Genomic DNA, 22,498 nt, shown 5'->3' with positions numbered 1-22,498 from the left:
CAAAGTGACTTAAACAGTAATTTGCTTGTTTCTGTCCTTCAGTAATTCTATTCCACAACCAGACAGTTGTTCTTTTGAGGCATTTTTATAGTTGCAAAGTACATTGCACTTGGCAATTAAGCATTCTGATAATGTGCAGTTGGGAAACTGGTCAAAGGCCATCAGTCTGTGGTGCTCAGACAACCTACCTGGTGGTGCGATCATCTCACTGAACCCTCTCACTGCCACTTAACACGATCATTTGCGTAACTGAGTACAGAAGTGGTCAAAAGTAAAAACTCTAATAGCATAATTCTGGGGTTGTCCTAAGCCGGGTAACAGAGTCAGTCATTTTATTAATAAAATACCTGGAAAGTGTGTCCTTTTTTTGACAGGTGTGTTGGATTACTAATATACTGTATACTCTGCCTGAGTGTCACATTTTTATTATCCTGTTAAAAGTACTTTAAATTAAATGAAAAAGGATTTATAAACCGGTCATGTAAAAAGCATAGGCCACTTGATTAAACGACAGAAGTAAGTGCTACAGCATGGTTGAAGTGTGTGTGCATGCTGTGTGTGTGTGTGTGTGTGTGTGAGTGATTAAACAGTGCACTGTGTCTTTAAATGACGGCGCTGTGTGGTTAGTGGATATTTAATCTGCGGAGGGCGCACTAACGGCCACAGCGCGCTGCAGCCCGCTCGCCTCTGCGCTCACTTCCACCAGGCAGTTTCCCACAAAAGCCGGCTAAAGTTTCACACAAAGTCACCTTTACTCTGAAACTTTTCTGGAACGTCTACAGAATCAGCAGTGGAGTACTTTATTGTTTGTGTGGCACGCTGTTTCGGCAGTTTGTGGACTTAAGGCAGAACCGGAAGTGACCAGGTAGAATACACCTGTTCAGGAAAGAGGCAGCAACCACCATGAGTAGGATTTGAAGCAGGAACATATGAACCTTCACATTGTTCGCAATAATTTGGAATAGTCGAGTTTAAGTGTTAACCAACATGTGTTTGGGGAACAGTTTCTCAGCTCGATAATCTTTACGTGTTGCTTTCACCAAGCCTCGTCTGCCAGGTAAGCTGAAAAGAGTTGTGATCTTCAGACTGCGATGGGGAATCAGGTGGAAAAACTGACCCATTTAAGTTACGACGAAGTTCCCACAGTCGACCCGAACGGCTACGAGGATGACGACGGTCCGCGGATCGGAGTCTCGTACATTTTCTCCAACGACGACGACGAGGAAGAGGAGCACACTGCCGAGAGAGGCGACGAAGAAGAGTTCGACAGCCTGCGCGAAATGGAGTGCGCGGTGTATTACCGCGACGAGTGTGTTTACGAGAGGAAGGGCACAGAAGCCGAATCGCTCCAGTCGTGTGAGAACTTGCTGAACAGATGCAAACCCGGCGACTTGGTCGAGTTCGTGGCGGCGGGTCAGTATCCCCACTGGGCGGTTTATACAGGAGACTTTCAGGTGGTGCACTTGCACAGGGGGGAGGTTACAGCGGACCACCTCTCCGACGCCGGACAGGGCAAACGGGGCCGAATCGTCAACGACTTGTACAAATTCCGTGCCTTGAATCCGGATGTAGTGGTGAAGAACGCGCTCGATCAGCTCGGGCTGAAGGACAGCAGTGTGTGCTGGAGGAACTCGGAGTGCTTTGCTGCATGGTGCAGGTTTGGTAAACGTGAATTTAAAACGGGTGGAGAGCTGCGCATCGGCAAGCAGCCTTACAGGATGAAATTACAGCTCTCTGAAAAGAGGAGCCACGACCTGGAGTTTCAGAGTCTGGAGGATTTGATCATGGAAAAGCGCAGGAATGATCAGATCGGGCGAGATGCTGTGATCCGAGAATTGGCAAATCATCTAAACTCTAGTGAAGAGGTCAACAGCGACTGCAGCTGTGATTGATGAGTAAAATACCTTTTATACAGACAACTTTACACAGATGACCAAGCTTTAAAACATCTGCGAACAGTTAATCCCAAAATTAAAACCATGTCTCATGGTCTCATGATTGCAATGTCCTGTAGATTTCACACATGGCATCTTGTATAAAAAGTTTTTCATGGTTAAGGTAATGGATTCTGCATGTGTTCGGGTTGGCTGTTTAGTAGAGGTAAGAGAGAAGTTAGAACAGGAGCAATATGAGCAACTTTTATAAATCCGATATTGTTTTTACAATGATAAAGCTACTTTATTCACTTACGGTGGCAGTGATGTTCTCTCCCCTGCCCTGAAATGGTACACCAAAGTTAACGGTTCCTGGGAGGTCTGGCAATGTCTGAGTCCTAAATTTATCAGCTTGTTTTACGTGTTGGTCTTATCTGTGTGAGCACAGCCACAGCATGGCACATTTCAGTGGATAAATAAAACATTTGTTTACATTCACTACATTACTGCATTAATTATAGTTCCTCAAGATCAGTGAGTATAAGTACCATACATGATTACACATTAACCGTCTTTATATAACACAGCATAACGTGTATTACAATAACAGCATTGTATTTTGTTTTATGATTAGTTTGTTGTGAAATCAAAACCAAACCGTACTTTCAGGTGAAGAGACACTACATGTAAGCTCCCTGTTACTTCCTCTGCCATGGCTTTTCAATAACCTATGTCCTTTTTTTTTTTTTTTTTACCATGGAAATAAATAATATTTTAAATAACTGTTTTGTGAGTGGTACAGAAATATATTACATACTTAGAAGTTTCAAGCTTCACCTGAATCATGTACACAATATTCACATGAAATTTTAAACATTAAACCATGCACAGTCATTATGGGTATTTGTTGGATTGACGCACAATTGAAATGTGTCTTGTTACACCAGGAAGAAGTGTTATGAAGCAGCCACCCTTTTATATGATGAGTAGCATTGTGAGCATTCTCTAAAGCAGGGCTTCTAAAACATTTTGCAGCTCGGGACGCTGTTAACTGTTAAAAATCAACTCATCAAACATCAGTTTTGTTTTTTTTTGATAAGCCAGCTATTCAAATTAGACTCTTTATTTGAATGTGCACAGTAATATTTTGGCCATTTGTTGGAGCCATAGAGTTTTATGTTCATTAACTTTCTACTGACAGAACACAAATTATATTAAAATTGTAATTAGATTTCAGTTGTCACTGATATCCCTGCTTGTTTTTTGAGTTATTTAATTTTTAAATTAATATTATTTAATTTGAGTGAACAGTCAAACATGCTAATGCATAAACACTCATTGTCCAGTTTATCAGGAACACCTGTACAGCTACAGTTTTTCTAATCAGCCAATCATGTGGCAGCAGCGCATGCAGTTATCCAATCGGCTTATCATGTGGTAGAAGCCCAATGCAAAAAAATCATGCAGGATACAGGTCAACAGCTTCAGTTAGTGTTTACATCAAACATCGGAATGGGGAAAAAGTGGGATCTCTGTGACTTTGATCATGAGAGATCAGAGGAGAATGCCCAGACTGGTTTGAGTTGACAGGAAGTCTGTAGTAACACAAATAATCTTTACTACCATAGTGAGCAGAAAAGAATTTCCGAATACACAACACATCCAACCTTGAGGTGGATGGGCTACAACAGCAGAAGACCACATCAGATTCCTGTCAGCCAAGAACAAGAATTTGAGGCTATTATGGGCACACTGAAACTGGAAAGTTGATGATTAGAAAAAAAAAAATCACCTGGTCTTTTTCCAGTCTTCAGCTGTCTGGTTTCGGTGAGCCTGTGCCCATGATAGCCTCAGATGTTTGTTCTTGGCTGACAGGAGTGGAACCTGATGTGGTCTTCTGCTGTTGTAGCCCATCCACCTCAAGGTTTGATGTGCATTCGGAGATGTGCAATAAAAATGTGACGTGAGACAGTAAGATGTGCAATAAAAATGTGACGTGAGATTTTTTCTGGTTATCCATGAATAGCAGTACTGAACAAACACTTCTATAAAGCCTGCAGGTTGCACAATGACATTATTATAGACTTTACTGATTTTAACCAATGTTAACACTATATAGAATGTGTGATTTTCTGTGGGTTTACACAACACTCAGTCAAAGCGTAAAACAAGGTCAACATGATGCCAGGCTTGAGTTTTATGCAGCTCTAAAGTGCCTCTGACACAACTGGTGTGGCTCGAAATGCTTGTTAAAATGGAAATGTACAGTCCTCTCCAAAAGTATTGGAATGGCAAGGCCAATTCTTTTGGCACCTTTTGTTTGAACACACCCATTTTTCAAGTGATCAAAAATATTGAAACATGTGACTGACAGGCATTTCTTGTTTCCCTGGTGTGCCCTGTTAGATTGATTGTTTAAACAGTTAATAGCTCTGAATGTCTGCTCTTGGTTTGCACCCTGGGTTTCACCTGCGAAGACTGCATTTGTTGTTGAAAAGGATAAACCAACATGAAGACCAGAGAGCTGTCTATGGGAGAAAAGCAAGCCATTTTGAAGCTGAGAAAAGAGGGAAAATCGATTAGATTTTCATTGGGTATTTATATCTGTAGCCAGTACCACAATTTGGAATGTCCTGAAAAAGAAAGAAACCACTGGTGCACTAACAACCAGACATTGAACAGGTTGGCCAAGGAAAACAACAGCAGTTGATTACAGGAACATTGTGAGAGCTGTGAAGAAAAACCCCAAAACAAGTCAGTGACATTACCAACCACCTCCACAGGGTAGGGGTGAAAGTTTCATAATCCTCCAAAGTTATTTACTTTAAATTACTTTGACTGTTCCAATATTTTTTGTTCACCTAAAGAATGGGTGGTCTGCCACCAGATGTGCCATGTTCTAAGTTGTTTAACACATACAGATATAAATATCAGGCAATCACATAGAATGCATCTGTCATGTTTAAGGTCATTGTATCGAGTTGTACTGACAGTACAAGGAATCAGATTCTCGTCCTGGAAGGTCACATCACCGCTGTGTTCTCCATTTCCCTTAATTTATCACACCATTAATTTCCAAAATTGTAGTGGAAATGGGTCTATTATAACACTTATACTGATTCTACACAACCTAAACTCTCACTCTCCACTGTTTCTTAAACCTTACTGTGAAGAACTGCTAGTAAGGAACATTAAACTGAAAGGAAGGAGGGAAGTAAATGTAATATCAGAGGAACCTGCATATATTCATGATACAAGACTGAAGATTCACAGAGCTGGCAGAATCTGTAATGTTGTTAAAGAACTCTGTCCAGATTAAAAATATGTGCAAACATTTCTAAAAAAGATTGACCGTGTTCCCAAGATAAAGGCTATAATATTCCTAGACTATACAATATGTACTTGACTATGTAGTTTCTGCAGTAAAGCAGTGTGTTTTCTTGTTGCATCAACCACTTCTTCAGTAGCTAGTGATGACTCCTTCCTTCTGCTACGTAGAGCAGCCTATCAAGATTTCTGGTGGTTCTAGCATGCCATATGAAGCATGCCAGTATGAAGCATAGTCATATTATACAGATGACAATAAAGGGTAATGGTTTGAAAAATAAGTCTATTCAGAAGAACACAGTTTCAGCTGCTTTAATTTGTCAACTCCACACATAAATTAAACTGAGGACTTTATAGCTGTGAGGCAGCGACACTACCCTCTGCTCCACTGTGCTGCCCATATTGATTATATCTGTTTTATAAAGGGGAGACAAGGGTATATATATAATATATATATATATAATCTTTTAAGTTTTTCTTAACTTGCTTTAAGAGCAAATCAGCATTGGCATTACTAAACTTTAGTAGTGACACACTGTAATCAAAATCCATTGACATCATGCCTGTTATGTGACAGTCACACAGGAAAGGGTGCAAACAGGAAATCCTTTAAAACAAGAGCAAAGTAAAGTTAATGATGAGTATAGTATCTGCAATAGGTTTTGAGAAGAAAAACTTGGCCTATATACACTATATGTCTGTAACATTACAATTTCACTTCACTGGAACTTTTAGCCATATTGTGTATTTAATGTCTTTAGAATTTCATAAATATATGTGTACCTGAGAATAAACATAACATATTATATACAAATAATCCTATAAAAGCTTGCATGCTTCAGAATCAGGAACATGCAGGTACATACGTGAAAACATTGACAAAACCGAGTAAAATAAAGCACAGCACCAAGCCGTGATATAAACACTCCTAAACAGTCGCAGCTCTCCCTGGGAATTTCTATACTTGTTTGTTTTCCTTAGCCTGTATTAATGCACTAAACTAGCTAACTACCTCTCCATATGTTATTACATTACATTAGCTATCATTTTTAGCCTGAGGAAGAAACCTTGAGAGGAACCAGACTTAAAAGGAAACCCATCCTCATCTGGATGACACCGGATAGTGCAATTATAAGTAAATCCCTTCTGTAACTGTAAACATGAAGTTCATTATAGTTTACACATGAAGTCTATTTTGCTGAAGTTATCAACTGTTCACTGATGGAGACTTGATTGCAAAACCTTTCATGGGAATTGCAGTCCTAAAACTATCAAAGCAACTGTAGTCCTAAGCCATCGTAGCAAAACTGTTCATATCAATTGAAGTCCAAAGCCATCTTCATGGTTTCTAAGTGGTAACATCCAGAGTAATCTCATGTCACTTTAGGCTGTCTGTGTGGGGCTATTTTGAGCAACAGTGAGTGGTTTCCAACTGACGAGAAATCCAACCAGCAGTAGGACATCGGGCTGTATCAGGCAGGACTGGAGAGCAGAAGGGTTCAGGATCACTGGTATCTCAGGAGTAGCATGTGTAGCATGAGAGAGAGAGAGAGGGAGAGAGAGAGAGAAAGAGGATGTTAGGTATACTAATTGCCACTTAATGGTTAAAGAATATGTACAGAGTGCAAGCAGGGACTCCAGCAAGACTAGCTACGACAGCATAACTAAAAGGGAGAGTCAGAAGGTAACACAAACATGAGGGCGCCCTGGGAAATAAAGCTGCCAGCCATGCCGTCAAGAAGCCACTTTCCTCACAGCCACAGCCACAGCCACTTTCGTCAAGAAGACAAGACCTCTATTGTCACACATAAAAGTGCAGTAAAGAAAAATTCTTCACATGTCCCAGCTTGTTAGGAGGCTGGGGACAGAGTGTAGGGTCAGGCATAATACAGCACACCTGTGCTAACATAGTGAACTTAGATTAAGCTCCGGACATGATGGGCCAAGACAAAGGGTTGGGTCCTTGTTTTGGAAACAGTGAGGATTAAAACCTGATTGATCATGATTTTGTGCCAGCAGAACTAGGCTCCAGAGGACAATAACATCAATAACAATATGTAACTGTTTTGGAACTACACCATAGAGTAAGGTTATATAGTTAGACTGATTTGACATAAATTTGTGATTTAAATGGATAATTGTGTCTTAACAGAAGAAGTTTAGAGGAAAGGTGGCTGTGATGTCCTGGTGGTTGCAGAGAACAGCACTTGTTTACCTGGATATTGTGTGTGTGTCTGTGTGTGTGGGTATGTGTGCGCACATGTGGTGAGCAAGGAGGGGGTCTACCCTTCTTGGCACTTAAAGTATACTAGTATACTAGCATTAAACATCACTGCTTCTACTCTCAAATAATGGCATAAAACTGTGAAACATTCTAATGGAGAGAGGGAGCTTGAGGTAATGTTTCATGGAATAAATTCACATATTTACAATTTATTTTGGCTTAATTTAATTTGAATGTATTTATTTCTGTGAAGCTGCTTTGTGACAATGTCTATTGTTAAAAGCGGGGGCCCAAACCTGTTCTAGCATTACAGTGCCCCTGTACACAAAACAAGGTCTATGAAGACATGGTTTGCCAAGGTTGGAGAGCCCTGACCTCAACTCCACTGAACACCTTTGGGATGCACATGAAAGCTGACTTCACCTCAGGCCTCCTCACCTGACATCATTGCCTGACCTCACCAATGCTGAATGGACAAAACCCCACAGCCATGCTCCAAAATCTCGTGGAAAGCCTTCCCAGAGTGGAGGTTATTATTCTGGACTAAATCTGGAATGGGGTGGTCAGCAAGCACATGGGGGTGTGATGGTCAATTGTCCACAAACATATGGCCATATAATGTATATTAAGAGGATTAAGAAATTCTTAAACCTAATACAGGAGTGTACCAGATTACCAGAGGTTGGCAGAAAAAAAACTTCTTATGGCACAAAAGTTAAAAAATTGGATCCAAAAAGCTAGAAAAAAAAATGGATTGATAACAGAAAACATTGGAGTATTAAAACTTGCAGAAATAGCCCCAGGTTACCTGAGTTCACCCTACCCTACATTACAGTATATAGCCCTGTGTTCTATTGTTTAATGATTGTCTGTGTAGACAATCTCTTGTCTATGTCTATGTATTATGAAAAGCAGCAATTACTGGTATTTTCCAGTTTATTATAATACATTTTTTCAAACTGTATTAGGAGATATTATAGAATGGGGCAATAGCAGATGACCCCCAAAAGCAGAACTTTAACAAATACAGGATGTTTATATATTTGAATATGTTTTAGTGACTAAAGTTAAACTCCCTCTGAATTTCTTAATCTGCTTCACCATCACTCAGGGCTACCAACATTTATTTATTCATTTTGTGTTTCCCAGTTTTACCTAATCCCATTTATTAAGCCAGATAAGTTTCAGATGCTGGTGTACACAATAGCTAGAAATTTCTTCACAAAATCTTCATAAAGTGCATTTTTATGTACTTTAAAATGCAATTTTAACTGTAACAGTGTGACTAAATACAGTATCAGTTTTATGCCTTCAGAAATTTGAAGTTAAAGTTATTTATGACTACGCTAATAGATAATGTGCAATGGCTCAATAATGACCCGCTCATATCACTTAATCTGGTCCACATACACCGTTGAATGACAGCGATGACCTCATCCAATTCTGTCTACCAGAACACTGCCACATGTCAGATTGATTATACTGTGTTTCAGAGCAGAATTTACAGCTTTTAATTTTAAGCCAGAATTTACAGTCATTTTTCACCCAGAATCCAAATGCATTAAAAAACTTTTAATATGGCCGCATACAACTTACATTTGCCTACTTGTCATTTTCAGCTGGCCCCTAGGTACTAAATTTGTTCTGCTATTCGGATAATTAATGTTATCCTTACAAATTATTAGACTCTATTATAAATAATAACCAAACAGTTTATGTTAGTTAGCTAGTTTTATTCAGCTAGTTAGAGAGAAATATTTGCATAGAACTCAGACACATCGCATTTACTTGCATATAGACTGTTCATGTTGAGGCCTCTATCACAAACTGGAACAGGCACAAACTAACCCCATTATATTTGATACCTTTTCTGATACCAAATATGGATGATTACATAATATGCAGCTAATGACTGTGGCATTCAGAAAGAAATCCAAAGTCTTATTTTAAGATTAGTTTGGAGATTAGAATTTTGAGAATGATAACCATAATCAAAAGGCTTTTGTGTAAGTGAATGGATTTGGATATGGTGTTAACATAAGGGCCAAATATGTAGCATGTGGCCCAAAATGTCTTCTGGGCACAAAGGTCTTAGATTTTACAATAGTCAATACTTTTCCTTATTCATTACTTTTTCACACACCATATTACACCTGTTTGTGTAGCCATATAAATACTCCAGCAAGAAGTGTTTCATTATTGACCTCCATGCTACTCATGGCTCTGCTGCTCTCTCCATTAGCAGCTTGATTTTTATGCTGCTATGGCACCACTGATCATGCTATTTCTCTCACTATATTTACAGGGTGGGGAACTGGCTGGCAAAAGCCAATATGATTTGTTTTTACAATCCTCATGATTTCTGGCATCCATTGTGTCTTTGACTACATGAGTAGCTTTTTAATCAAACCAAGCAGGAAGGCATCACCATCACTCTTCTTGCTTCTATTCCTCCATCAATCCCCATTTCATCTTTTATCTCTCTATCATTTGCCATTGTACCTCAGCAGCATATTTTCCCACCATTTACATCCTACCTCTTCAGTCCCTTCATCACCTGATGCCATTTCTCTGGATGACCCTTGCCTCATGGAAACAGAATGGCATTATTTTTTATTAGGATGATTTATCAACCCAAAGGACTTGCAGCTCTTCACAGATGCTGCCTCAATGATTGGTTTAGGTGGTTTCTATAGCGATCTCTTGTAGTCCACTTCATTGCCTGCTGAGGCTAATTCCCTGCCCCTTGAGGAAGTTATAATCTATCTCTGTTGCTGCAATTCTTTAAGGTCAGGACGAGAAATGCATTTGTGCATTTCGACAGCTCAGCAGCTATGCACATTAATTCTCAGGGCACATCTGAAGGGCTGGTTATTCCAGGCAAAAAATTGTTATGTGCAGATCAAAGGTAAGGCTTCAGAAAAGTTCAACACCATCTACTATTAACATCATCTGCAGTATTTTGAGAGTCAAGTCTTCTAGTGTATTCATAGTCCTAAAAACCTGTCTTCCTCCCAGAGTTTTGTATCCACTACTCAAACTACAAAATTGAAGAAATAGCACTCACAAAAAAGTGGTGGACCACAACTGAGCACTGGTCCAGTCTTCTACCATGACGTACAAGCTGCCCTGATGTCTTGCCTGTCGTTTATGTGACTCTGCATTTAGTTACACCTGCTGTCAAGCTTCACATTTATTTCAATTAATATCCCATTATTTAAATTAGAAGATTAAATTACCTCTGGAAATACTCTGCTAATACTCTGCTGACTTCTATTAATTTTATTATTTTATTATTTCTATTACATTCACTCTGATGTTTTGAAATAAGGTCAAGCCTCTTATTCGTCTACATCCAACATTGTCTTTATTGCACACTTTAAAATGTTATCTTCCACTGCCTGTTGTGTTAAAAGCACCAAGACTCGCTTGCTCACCACCCTTTACTTCTGTGGAAACATTAAGTTTCATTAAGTGTTTGCACTGTAGAGTCCCACACAGAGACCTCAGAGAGGACAGAGTTAGGCAGGAAGGTCTCCATGTGATCTAAATGCAGCATTCAACATAATCGAGGGAGAAAAGTAGAAACATGCGTGGCCATCAAAGTCAGATTTGTTATAGTCATAACAGTTTTTTATGAAGCCAATTATAGTCTATTAATGAGCCATTAAAACACTTCAGTAGATCTCATTTCTATCACAGAAGTGATATCATGTTAGAGTAAAATGAGTTAAAATGGCTTTTTCTGTTTTCATGAAATTAGAGACTAAGTTTTATTTTAATGTTCCAGCACTATCATTTCTAAGCACCTGGGCATAGAAAACAATGAACTATACACTTTTAACCTAAAATAATAAATTAGAATAAATTAGAATTGAATTCATGCTGTATGAAGTGAGAACAATTGATACAGCAGTGTGAATTGATATCTATCAACATCCTTCCTTCTCTTTCAATTGTAATTCCGCTGCTCAACCCATGAAGTTCAAAGGAACGATTGTGAATATGAATCATGGAAGAAATAAAAGGATCCCTTTCAATAACATTATGCTAATTATGAGAAGAGGAATAAAAAGCTTTATTGTCTTGATGATTTTTTGCCATATCTAATTCCACTTCAGATGAGCAAGAGCCTATATTTGCTTCAGGGATTTGCTGAACCTGTGCACAGATTCTCTTAAACACAATAGGAGTAATCCTTTGACAGACACCTGTTTAGAATTAAAGCACTCTCACACACTAAATACCTAATTTTGTGTGCGGACCTGAAGAGTCCAGAAATTCAAATCATTCTATTCAAGATTTAGGCATGACACGGAATGTTACATTGAATGATAATCTTTATAGTCTTTCGTGGAAAATAACTGCTTATAATCAATTATACAATGTATCATTATACTTTGCATTCCAAAATAGCACTTATTATATATAAATCATTTTCCTTTTTTTCTGTGCTAGGTTTAAAGCTCTGACTCAAGGACAGTAAAAAGCAGTAAATAAACCATCATCCTACAAACACCCATGCATTACAACAGGCAGATTGGGTTACTGAAAACCAGAACAGGATGACGTTTGATCACAGTGCAACCAGGTTGGGAGATAAACTGAATATGCAGAGCACCCAAGGTGTTTTGCGAATTTAGGTTTCAAACAATATTCCTCTGTGTACTTGGATTAAATTAATAACATTTAACCCAGATTCCATTGTGTATTGTCTGGTTCAGATCTCACAACAGTTTAAAAAATAAAATTAAAATGAGAAGTGGCCTTAAATTATTAAATAAACTTACATTTTGCCCAATGCTAAAAATCATATCATCCATCCTTGATAGCTATCAGACAGACAGATGTTACAAGGAAGCCCAGAGGATGCTCGCTGCACCTTTAAACCAAATTGAAATTTGCTGTGTTTACAGTCTGTCTTGAAGGCTCCAATCTCTTGAAGAGCACATAAACATCCATACAGGCCAAAAAGCATGAGACCCTCAGAACCACCATGACAGATTAAAGCAATTCTGTTTAGTACCACAGTCATATATATATATAGTAATAGCATCTTAATACATCACTGAGATTATTCAACAACTAAGCTGACTGGTGAAATAAGTTACTGGATTTACAAACTCTAGCTTAGATTAATTTAGCTTAGGTTATTTTACATCACACAGTTTGTAGGTGTAGATGGCAGCAAGAATTTTTGAAGCCAGACTCCATGAAGGAGCTGAGGCTCCTTTGGGTTATAGAACTCAATCATTCACATGAGAAGATGCCCTGATCCCAACCAGCTGGTGGACCAGTCGGAAAAGACTTTTGTAGAGGTTAAGGAGACTCTTAACTGGAGTCTATTCTTGCATTTTATCTATCAGTGTCACTGTATAACAGGGGTTCTCAATCCCAGTTATAGTGAGCTGTAGGATTTTTTGCCTTTGCACTCTAGCACACCCAGGAGATAAAGTGATTGATAATAAACTGATAAGTTAAATCTGGTATGTACAACTCGAAAGATCTCGAAAGTCCAGAGTCTCTATATGATGTCTGCTGTTTAGTATTTACATAGTGATTGAACAAATATAATGTATAATGTAAACCTGTAGCCAGCAATCTGGTTTCTGCAAAAAAAAATTCTTAGGACAATCCAAGTTAGCAAGCTAGCATTAAAAAAAATAGCTGATAAGAATCATTGGCTGATAAGAATAACAATTATACTGTAGGTCTACTGAATTTGCCATAATGTAGCTGTATTTAAGTTTTTTCAATGTGTATTTGCTGTTGGGTTTTGAAAAGATGTTAATTCACAAGACTGGGTTGAAATTAAATTTGAATGGAAAAACAATCTTGGAAAAAAAATCTTTTTCTGCTAAATGCAGAGCATTGCCATGCACTGGCATTGCTGTCAGAAGCCATTAGTGAAAGAAAAGCACCCCGGGCCCTCAGTGGTACAGTGGTTCAGAGGCAGAAAGGAACAACATGAAGCCACAATGTAACAAAAGTAAGTCCCTTACTGTACTGGATTAAATTAAAATATGAAGTGCCTTTAGTGCTAAATTTAAACATTTAAAAGCACCAATACTGTTTTAATAAATGACTTGGATGTTTGAAATATACCTTATATTGTTTGACATTATTTTATAAAACAGGTAGTTAGACAGATTAAAATATTTTCTGTAAAGCATTCCCAGGATGGGCTCCAGATCCACCATGACCCTGACCAGGATAAAGCAGTTACTGATAATGAATAAATGAATAAATGAAAGACAAATGAAATAAACATTCAGTGCTCAACTATTCATATGTAGGTATTTAATCACTTAATGGCTTGATGATTTATCAGTCATTAAATTGATCGAATTCCTGAAGATAATACAATGTTTTTTGCTGTGATCATGTCTTTGTATTAATAAGTTTTCAATAATCTTTAACTCTCAGGACCTTCTATACATTTTAATAGCTGTATAATTATATAATAGCTATGTAACTCTCATTTTATATAGTATCTTGATTGCTTGTTCCTGTTTAAAATAGTTGTGTTTTATTTAACAATTTTGTTATATGTAAAAGTAAAAGCAAAAAGAAAGCAAGCAAGAGACAGCAAAGGAAATTCTCCACCCTTCCTCTTGTACTCAGGGGAACACTTATGGCAATGATGAAGGTATGCAGAGGACGTTTGGTAGCTTAGAAGGAGTGAATGACTTTGCAGAAATATTTAACCTGTTCTAGGACTAAGTAATGTTGGGTCATACAGGTTTATGTTTAGTGGGTTTATATCTAGACTCCTTTTTAAATTAATCCAAGCTACTAGTAGTCTTCTTCCTACACCAAGCAGTGTGGTCAAACACACTGCTATGACCACTATGACTACTACTGCTAGACTATGAGTTGTGAGTACATCAGCTATGGCAATGTATTACTGCTAATAATAGATATGTTAGTGCATAATTTTGTAAGACACTGCTAATCCTAAACCCCTCATCCTCCAGAATAACATTCTGTTCCTGTAAACATTGTTATCAGGGGAGGTGTAGCTTCCAGGATTTCCTTGGCAGACAGAACTCCTACTGCAACACATCAAGATTATTTGACTCTGAACAAAATCACTGACAAACTCTGGTAAGGACTTTGCTACGGTTTTTGCATCAATGCTGAGATTAAATTCAGAACAGAAAATGCATTATATAGAATAAGCAATTGCCATAAATATGCTTTGTTTAAAAATGAAGATGAGGTATATACTGTACTCATAGTGACTGAAACTTTTAACACAGAAAACAATTTTGCAGATTCAGTGCTCTGTTTCAGGATCAGTAATCAAATTCTGCCTCTTCCATCAGACTATTAAGAATTAGACTTTATGAGAAGCCACTACAAGACCAACTTTCTCACAAGCCAACTCACATGAAAGTTGTCTTTACAGCCATAAATGCTTAGGTTTAGGCTAAGGAGACAGGGTTTGTAGTCATAGCTGTTAATTCATTTCTAGTAAATGAAAGAAAATCTATAAATTGTTACATTTCCAGTGGGTTTTGTGTGAGTCTTGGGTCTTGTCCCTGTAATCATTTTCAGCATTACTGTATTTAGAGGAACAGACATTTTAGGCCACACCCCCCAACTCTAAATCAGGCTGAAGTGCTAATGATCTGTAAAATACGATGGTGAAGGATTTCAAGGAAACGCATACATGGATCCTCACAAAATGCCTATATAACATATCATATCCCATAACATATATGCCATATATGCCTATATAACATATCATATCCCATTCAGTAAACAGTTCTGTTTACTGAATGGGATATGAGATCTCTTTTGAGTGAGATCAGTGAAATAGAAATGCAGTACATCTACACATTTTCCCCTCAAATTCTGATGCTTCATTTAGATGTGTGTATTACATGCTTAGCATTTTCTCCTCATGTACATAAGGAGACATTATAAATGTCAGTGACACTGGTTGTAATTACTAAATGTAACAGTTTAATAAATGTTTACTGTGGTATATGCACAAGAAATACCCCAGACTAATACTCATACAAGGTTAATCCATGGCTGGGATTCACCAGTAATAAATTGATGTAAGCCAAGCAGAACATAAAATGTTACATTTCTTTTAAATAGAGAATAGGCAAGGTGGGAGAATTCAAACCGGATATGACAGCAGTCCATTACAGCGCACCATTCATATGCTAGTGATATTAGTTCTCATGAAATGAAGGAAGCACCAAACATGGAAAAAAATCTAAATGCAGCACATTTATTTCTTATTAATTCTAATACTAAAGAAGGGTCAGATATATAACATTCTACAAGAGACAAGACAGCAGTCCATAGGAAAATTAACTCCCAAGACTCCCAAGTAGGCACAGTATATCTTATGAAAACGTTTGTCAGCAGGAACGTTAGATAGAGGAACATGTTATGTACATTCCAGGATTGCGATCAGTGTCAGTTTCCCTCATACTAAATGTTTCATTTCTGTCAAGCCTTTATTATGCTTAATAACAAACCACAGACAACCTCCTCATCATCAGGATGACAGTCAACCTGCAAGTTAAAATCAAATTAGCTTATAAAAAAGCCCCATCATATTATTTTATTTGACTGAGACATTCTGAGTGAGATAAATATAAACAAGCTTATTTTTCAAGAACAGGTAACTGCCATCCTGGGTATAAAAATACATTTCATCTGACAGTATCAGCAGGGTGTGATGTTTTTTTACACAGCCATCTGGGTGAAAACCCTCGCTAGCAATTTACTCTTCTGCCACCGAGGAGACACAGTCTGCAGTTCTGATAGTTCACACTAGTGACCAATTTAAACCGATTTTATAACATAAGAAGATAGACCTTATGATCACATATACAAGTACAGTGAAATTCTTTTTTCTATGCATATCCCAACTTGTTAAGAAGCTGGGTCATGAAGGCATGTTTACGGATCTTGCTCAAGTGTGAAAACAGTAGCAGTGCTGGGATTTAATCTCACAACCTTCTGATCAGTAACACAGCACCTTAACCAAAGAGCCGCCACTGCCTTGAGTTGGTAAGGAGCCATGAAGGATGCATATCAAGTACATATGCACATGTAGTCTATATGGAAATAACACATATGCACTCCTTTTTGCAATGCTGATCCCAAATATATTTATAATTAGTTTCATCACAACTAATTAGCAAAGTGTGCTATTGCTGTAAAGACAATTTCTTGCATGTTGACAAAGTATGAAGAAATATTAAATAAATAATACCCACAGCTGTCATGATATACTGTATGGGTTTTGTGTTTTATGTTCAGCTTCATGCTTTTGCCTAGACTTTGCAAGTTATAGTAAGCATTTAATATTAGGCATCCAACTGTAAAACCTGCCACTTCTCAGCAAAGTGAGAAGTGATCTATTTAGTGTGACCTGATTTGCACTCTTATTTTGCACTAGTTGGTACATTACACATTTAGCAACCAGAACTGATTTCTGTATTTGTGAATGTTTTCAGTCAGCTCATTTTCTTGTTTAGCAGTAGTTAGTCAAGACAGCTAAATTTGAAAATAATTTGTCACTCATCTGGTGGAATAATTACATTTTAATGTAACTACTGCCTGTAGTTACATGTGAAAAGAGCACTGTGAACACATTACATAAGTAAAGAAGAATAAAACACAATGGGGAGTGCTGTTATTGAAAAATATTCAACTATGTGGTGGTGTGATGTGGCCCAAATTTGAATATTCTCCTATAACAACACCCCTGAAACGTTTTGTTTAACAATTTTCTTTTACTTATTAAGAATAACACCTCATACATTTTATCCCTTTATAGTTACGTTTGTGGAACATCTGCAAAACAGGGGTAGGTTTCCTGATAACGATTAATCTTAGTGAATAACGAACAACTTAATGAAGGTTGAATATTATGTACAAGGCTGTTTTGCGAGTGTTTCCTGATAGCCTTAGTTATCAGAGATTTAATGAACGAATTGTAAGTAATTCTTTGTTGACTCCGCCCAGCCTGAGTCTGGCTAAAAGCTGCATGAGTTGATAGTCAAACAATTGATTCACAGTCTGATGAATCAATGACTTAGACAGCAGAAACAGATGCAGATAGACAGTATTTATAAATAGTAGGTGATAGTCCAAGTTAAATCAACAATTTACAATAAAAATTATGTTTGGAAGAATTACACAGAAAAGAAGGGAATGTATTAGGGCTGTCTTAGCTTATGTGGGGTATGGTTGTGTAGTGGTTAGCATTATTATTGCATAGTTTTCAGCTCAGCTGACTACGTGGAGTTCAATTTTATTATAGGGCTTTGAATATACATGATTAAATCATGTTGGCTGTACAAAAACAAACTGTGTTAATGCAAATCAATTCAATTACATGGAACTGATTTACACATTTGAATCAAGTAAATTCAGTGAATGTTTTTTCAGTGGATATGACAATGACTAAAGGGAGTACAAAAGCTACATAAAAAAGTCAGCTGAATTTACTTAATTCAAATGTGCATTGGTTTACACAAATGAAATATTTTACTTCAACATAAATTCACCTCTTATACTTAATTTGTTAACTTGTTTCTTCCATGTGGATTAATTTACATGAACACAGTTTCTAAATGCAGTTTGTTTCATCTCTTTCTGTACAGCTAACATGATTAATAAAAACAATAACCCCACACAGACAGTCACCTGGGCTGAGGCTTGAACCTAAACACTAGTGTTATAAGCCAGCCACCCTACCTACAACACTACTGGACCACAAAACTCCTAGTTAAGCAGGTTATTACTGGGCAATGGATCTCACTGTCTCTATAAATTGTGAGGATTGTTGTATAGAAATTAGGGACCTCTGCCTCTGCCTCTTGAGGTAAAACTGCACTCCAAATAATGCTCCAAGTGAATAACGAATGGGTCAGGTTACTCATTAATTTACAAACGAGTTTACATAGTATGTTAGTTACAGAGGGTTTAAGGAAACTATAAAAACAATAATGTATTACAATGAGAACATAAACATAAAAAGTATATAAACTATAGTTTGAACTGCAGCCAGCATTACTGCCAGAGCTGCTGTTATAGAAAATTAATTACGTGTATTAGTGTGTGTTTGCTTGTGCATGGTGCAGCATAAAACAGCTGCATAAAATATAGGAAACTAACCAATTTGAAGCTTAAAGTATTCCCAAAAATAAAGAAGATAAGAGAAATTATGATATTGGTCTTCAGAGTTGATCTACAAGCTCTCAGTTCTGCCAGACTCTGACAGAGTACGGAACCCTGTTACTGACTTCTTCTTAGCTGAGGATCATCGATGTGACACACATTAGCCCTGCTCTCTTTGATTGACCCTATAGGACACTGTGTGTGTGTGTGTGTGTGTGTTTGTTTTAAGCAGGACACACAGCTTTCCCTACTTTCTTAAATCCTCAAAACTGACCCATGTCTCTTTATTTTTTTCTTTAATAAACTTGTGTAATAGCAAATTCATTCTCATGATGCTGTACTGTCCAAACCATAACAACTATCACGTTGCCACAGTTAGAAAAGTTAGCACTGATATTCTGTTGGAGGTTTCTCTTTTGGTTTGTCACATTGTTTTAGGAAAGAAATCTAGGTCATCAGCAAAACCTCTTACCTTTTTGCCAAAAAGTAAATCAGGACAGTGTTTGGCCAACAGTGTACTTAATTTACGGAACCTGGTCAGTAGAACTGAGTGGTCATAGTAAGTGCTAAAGAGTGAAATCCAAAATGACTGCAAAACCCATAGTTAGCTAGCTCACAATGCAGTTTCTATTTTAGCACATGTCCTTGTGCCTGCATTGAGCTCAATTGTTATGTGTAAATATTTTCTGTGTGTGTTGATTAGGAAGCAGATTTCTACAGTTCTAACATTTGTCTGGTTCCCATGAGAAAATGTACATTTTATCAAGATTCGCTTTTATTAACTGGAGTTAAGGTAAGGCTTAGGTGGATGTATACATCTAGGCTTACATTTTTTGTGGGAATGGAGGGTATCATTATGCATTATGTACAGAATATTCTCAAAATTTGTTTGTTTCTCTTCTTTGTTTTTATTAAACAGTTATTTTGTTAGAATTTTTTATAAAACACAAAAATGTTCTCTTTTTTCAAGCAATATCTATATCTAAGTCCCTTTCATAGATAAAGTGTCCCTTTTTGTAACAAAACTCTGTGTTGTACTATGTGGATAGAACAACAGTGATAACAAAGCATGCAGTATTATGTATGTACAAGATACATGACAATCTGTTACATCCCTTAAAGTAAGAACAGACTTTCTGCATACAACAAAATACAGTTCAGTCTCCTGCACAAAGCCCCACCCCAAGCACACCAACTACCCTTAAACTTGACAAATAAAAGTAGGTTAACAGTTGTTCAGTATCAACAACTTAAAACAGTTTAAGTTCATAACTCGATATGGGTTGTTTGCTATGCCAAAAGTCAAATACTGATTTCATAAATTTCTATGAAACCACCTGAGGAAAAAAAAAGAGAATAAAAAAATAGAGAGTGAGAGAGTGAGAGAGAGAGAGAGAGAGAGAGAGATTCATTGGATTCCACACTGTTAGGGGGAGGACTGCTCCTGCCTGAGTCCTGCAAATATTAACTTGCTCTGCTTATCGTACTCTGGTACTCTAGTTCTTCAAAATATACACAAATGTCTACTTATTCTGACCTTGGACTCTGACTTTTTGCATACCAGTTTTCTGAAAAAAAAAATGACTCCTATCCTGCCTATTAAATGTTTCTAGATTTCTACAGAGTATTATTAATTATGCCACTTAGATACGAGATATTATTATTTAATCATTAACTGAATTTTTAAAGAAAGCACTCCCTAATGCCTCTGTGTATGCGAGCATGCGTGTGTGCGTGAGTGCGTGTGTGTTTGTGTGTGTCATTTCCTGCAGGACAGGGTTCACTGAGGCCCTGCATGAATCAGAAAGTGCTTTGATATTTATTTATGGATGCTGTAAAGGAGGAGACAGTTACAAAGAGGAGTAATAATTTTTTTTTTTTTTTTAAAAACATACTCCTGTTAGCCAGTGCCGGTTTCCTAAAACCATAAAAGGCCCTGGAATGTGATCTGAGTGAGGGTTCAGTGGAACCTGGTAATTATGTTTTGTTTTGTTTGTTTCTTGCAATTAGTCATTATGACAATTAGGCCCAGTCTGTATGAAGATTTAAAAAAAAATGTTTAATGTTTGATGTACGCACTCTATGTGTAAAGAGATTGTTGTCTTTACACATAATTCTATTCCAGGCATTCACTTGATTTTGCACAGCCTTGCTCTATATTAAATATCACTGTTATCCAGGAATACATGGTGCTAGATGTTAAGAGTAAGTCTAAAATAATGCTCATAAAACTATTTCAACACTGATATTACACTTCCAATAAGATTGGACAAAAAAACCCTTCTGTTCTATATTTCTGGGTGTTTTAGTCTAAGTAGAGTTTTGCGTAAATAGACCAAGCAAGGCAACAAAGAAGCAAGTCCCTGAAATCCTCTTAGGACCAACCTGATGTAAGATTATTAAAAGATTAGCTTCACCTAGTTTCATCTCAGTACTCTGTTTGTACCTCAGTGTTGCAAACAAAGAGCCTTTAAACAACAAGGAAGCCCGAGAATTTAACCACTGACACTCTCGCCACTATATGTAGTATTTATGAATTTGGAAGTAGAGTTAGATTTAATTGGTCAAATCAGTATCTGTTGTATGTTTCAATTCTAAAATGTGTGTGTGTGTGTGTGTGTGTGTACATACATATATATACACTGCTCAAAAAAAAAATGAGGGAAAACAATCATTACAGTATAACACCAAGTCGAGTCATTCTGTCCAGTTAGGAAGCATAAGTGATTGTGAATCAGTTTCACCTGCTTTGGTGCAAATGAAAGTGACAACAGGTGCACTGGAGAGGCAACAGCAAGACAACCCCCAAAAAGGGAATGGTTTTGCAGGTGGTGGCCACAAAAGGTGGTGTCTCTAGTTTTGTGTTTTGTTAGGATCCTTGTCACTACTTGTAGCATGAGGCAGTACCTGGAACCCAATCAGATTTCACAGGTAGTCCACCTCCTCCAGAATGGCACATCCATACGTGCTGTCGCAAGGAGGTTTGGTGTGTCTCCCAGCACAGTTTCAAGAGCATGGAGGAGATACCGGGAGACGGGCCATTACACGAGGAGAGCTGGACAGGGCCGTAGCAGGGCAACAACCCAGCAGCAGGACTGGTATCTGCTCCACTGTGCGAGGAGGAACAGGAGGAGCACTGCCAGAGCCCTACAAAATGACCTCCAGTGATCCATTGCCCAAACTGTCAGAAACAGACTCCATGAGGGTGGCATGAGGGCCCGATGTCCTCTAGTGGGACCTGTGCTCACAGTCCAGCACCATGCTGCTCAATTGGCATTTCCCAGGGGACACCAGAATCGGCAGATCCACCAGTGGTCCCCTTTCTCTTCACGGATGAGAGCAGGTTCACACTGAGCATATGTGACAGACGTGAAAGAGTCTGGAGATGCCGTGGGGAATGTTATGCTGCCTGCAACATCATCCAGCATGACCGGTTTGGCGGTGGGTCAGTGATGGTCTGGGGATGAGTATCCTTGGAGGGTCACACAGACCTCCACATGCTAGCCAATGGTACCCTTACTGCTGTTAGATACTGGGATGAAATCCTCAGAGCCATTGTCAGACCTTATGCTGGTGCAGTGGGCCCTGGGTTCCTCCTGGTGCATGACAATGCCTGGTCTCATGTGGCTGGAGTGTGTAGGCAGTTTCTGGATGACGAAGGCATTAATGCCATTGACTGGCTCTCACGTTCCCCAGAAATGAATCTAACTGAGAACATCTGGGACATTACATATCGGAGCATCCGAAGCCACCAAGTAGCACCACAGACTGTCCAGGAGCTCACTGATGCCCTGATCCAGGTCTAGGAAGACACCAGGACACCATCCGCCATCTCATCAGGAGCATGCCCACACGTTGTCAGGAGTGCATACAGGCACGTGGGGGCCACACACACTATTGACTTATATTATGAGTT

At 38.1% G+C, this 22,498-nt stretch overlaps 1 protein-coding gene across 1 annotated transcript; it reads left to right on the top strand.

Annotated features, from left to right (window-relative positions):
• Window positions 1-627: 627 nt before the first annotated feature.
• lratd2b (LRAT domain containing 2b) lies at window positions 628-3,593 on the top strand. The gene has a single exon (XM_026913336.3). It carries the CDS (start codon window positions 1,092-1,094, stop codon window positions 1,890-1,892), a length of 801 nt encoding a protein of 266 aa, XP_026769137.1. The 5' UTR covers window positions 628-1,091; the 3' UTR covers window positions 1,893-3,593.
• The last annotated feature ends 18,905 nt before the right edge of the window (window positions 3,594-22,498 follow it).

Source organism: Pangasianodon hypophthalmus, chromosome 1 (assembly GCF_027358585.1).
Source record: "Pangasianodon hypophthalmus isolate fPanHyp1 chromosome 1, fPanHyp1.pri, whole genome shotgun sequence".
Classification (NCBI taxonomy): Eukaryota; Metazoa; Chordata; class Actinopteri; order Siluriformes; family Pangasiidae; genus Pangasianodon; species Pangasianodon hypophthalmus.
The sequence above is the reverse complement of the archived record's forward strand: the minus strand, read 5'-3'. Positions and strand labels throughout refer to the sequence as shown.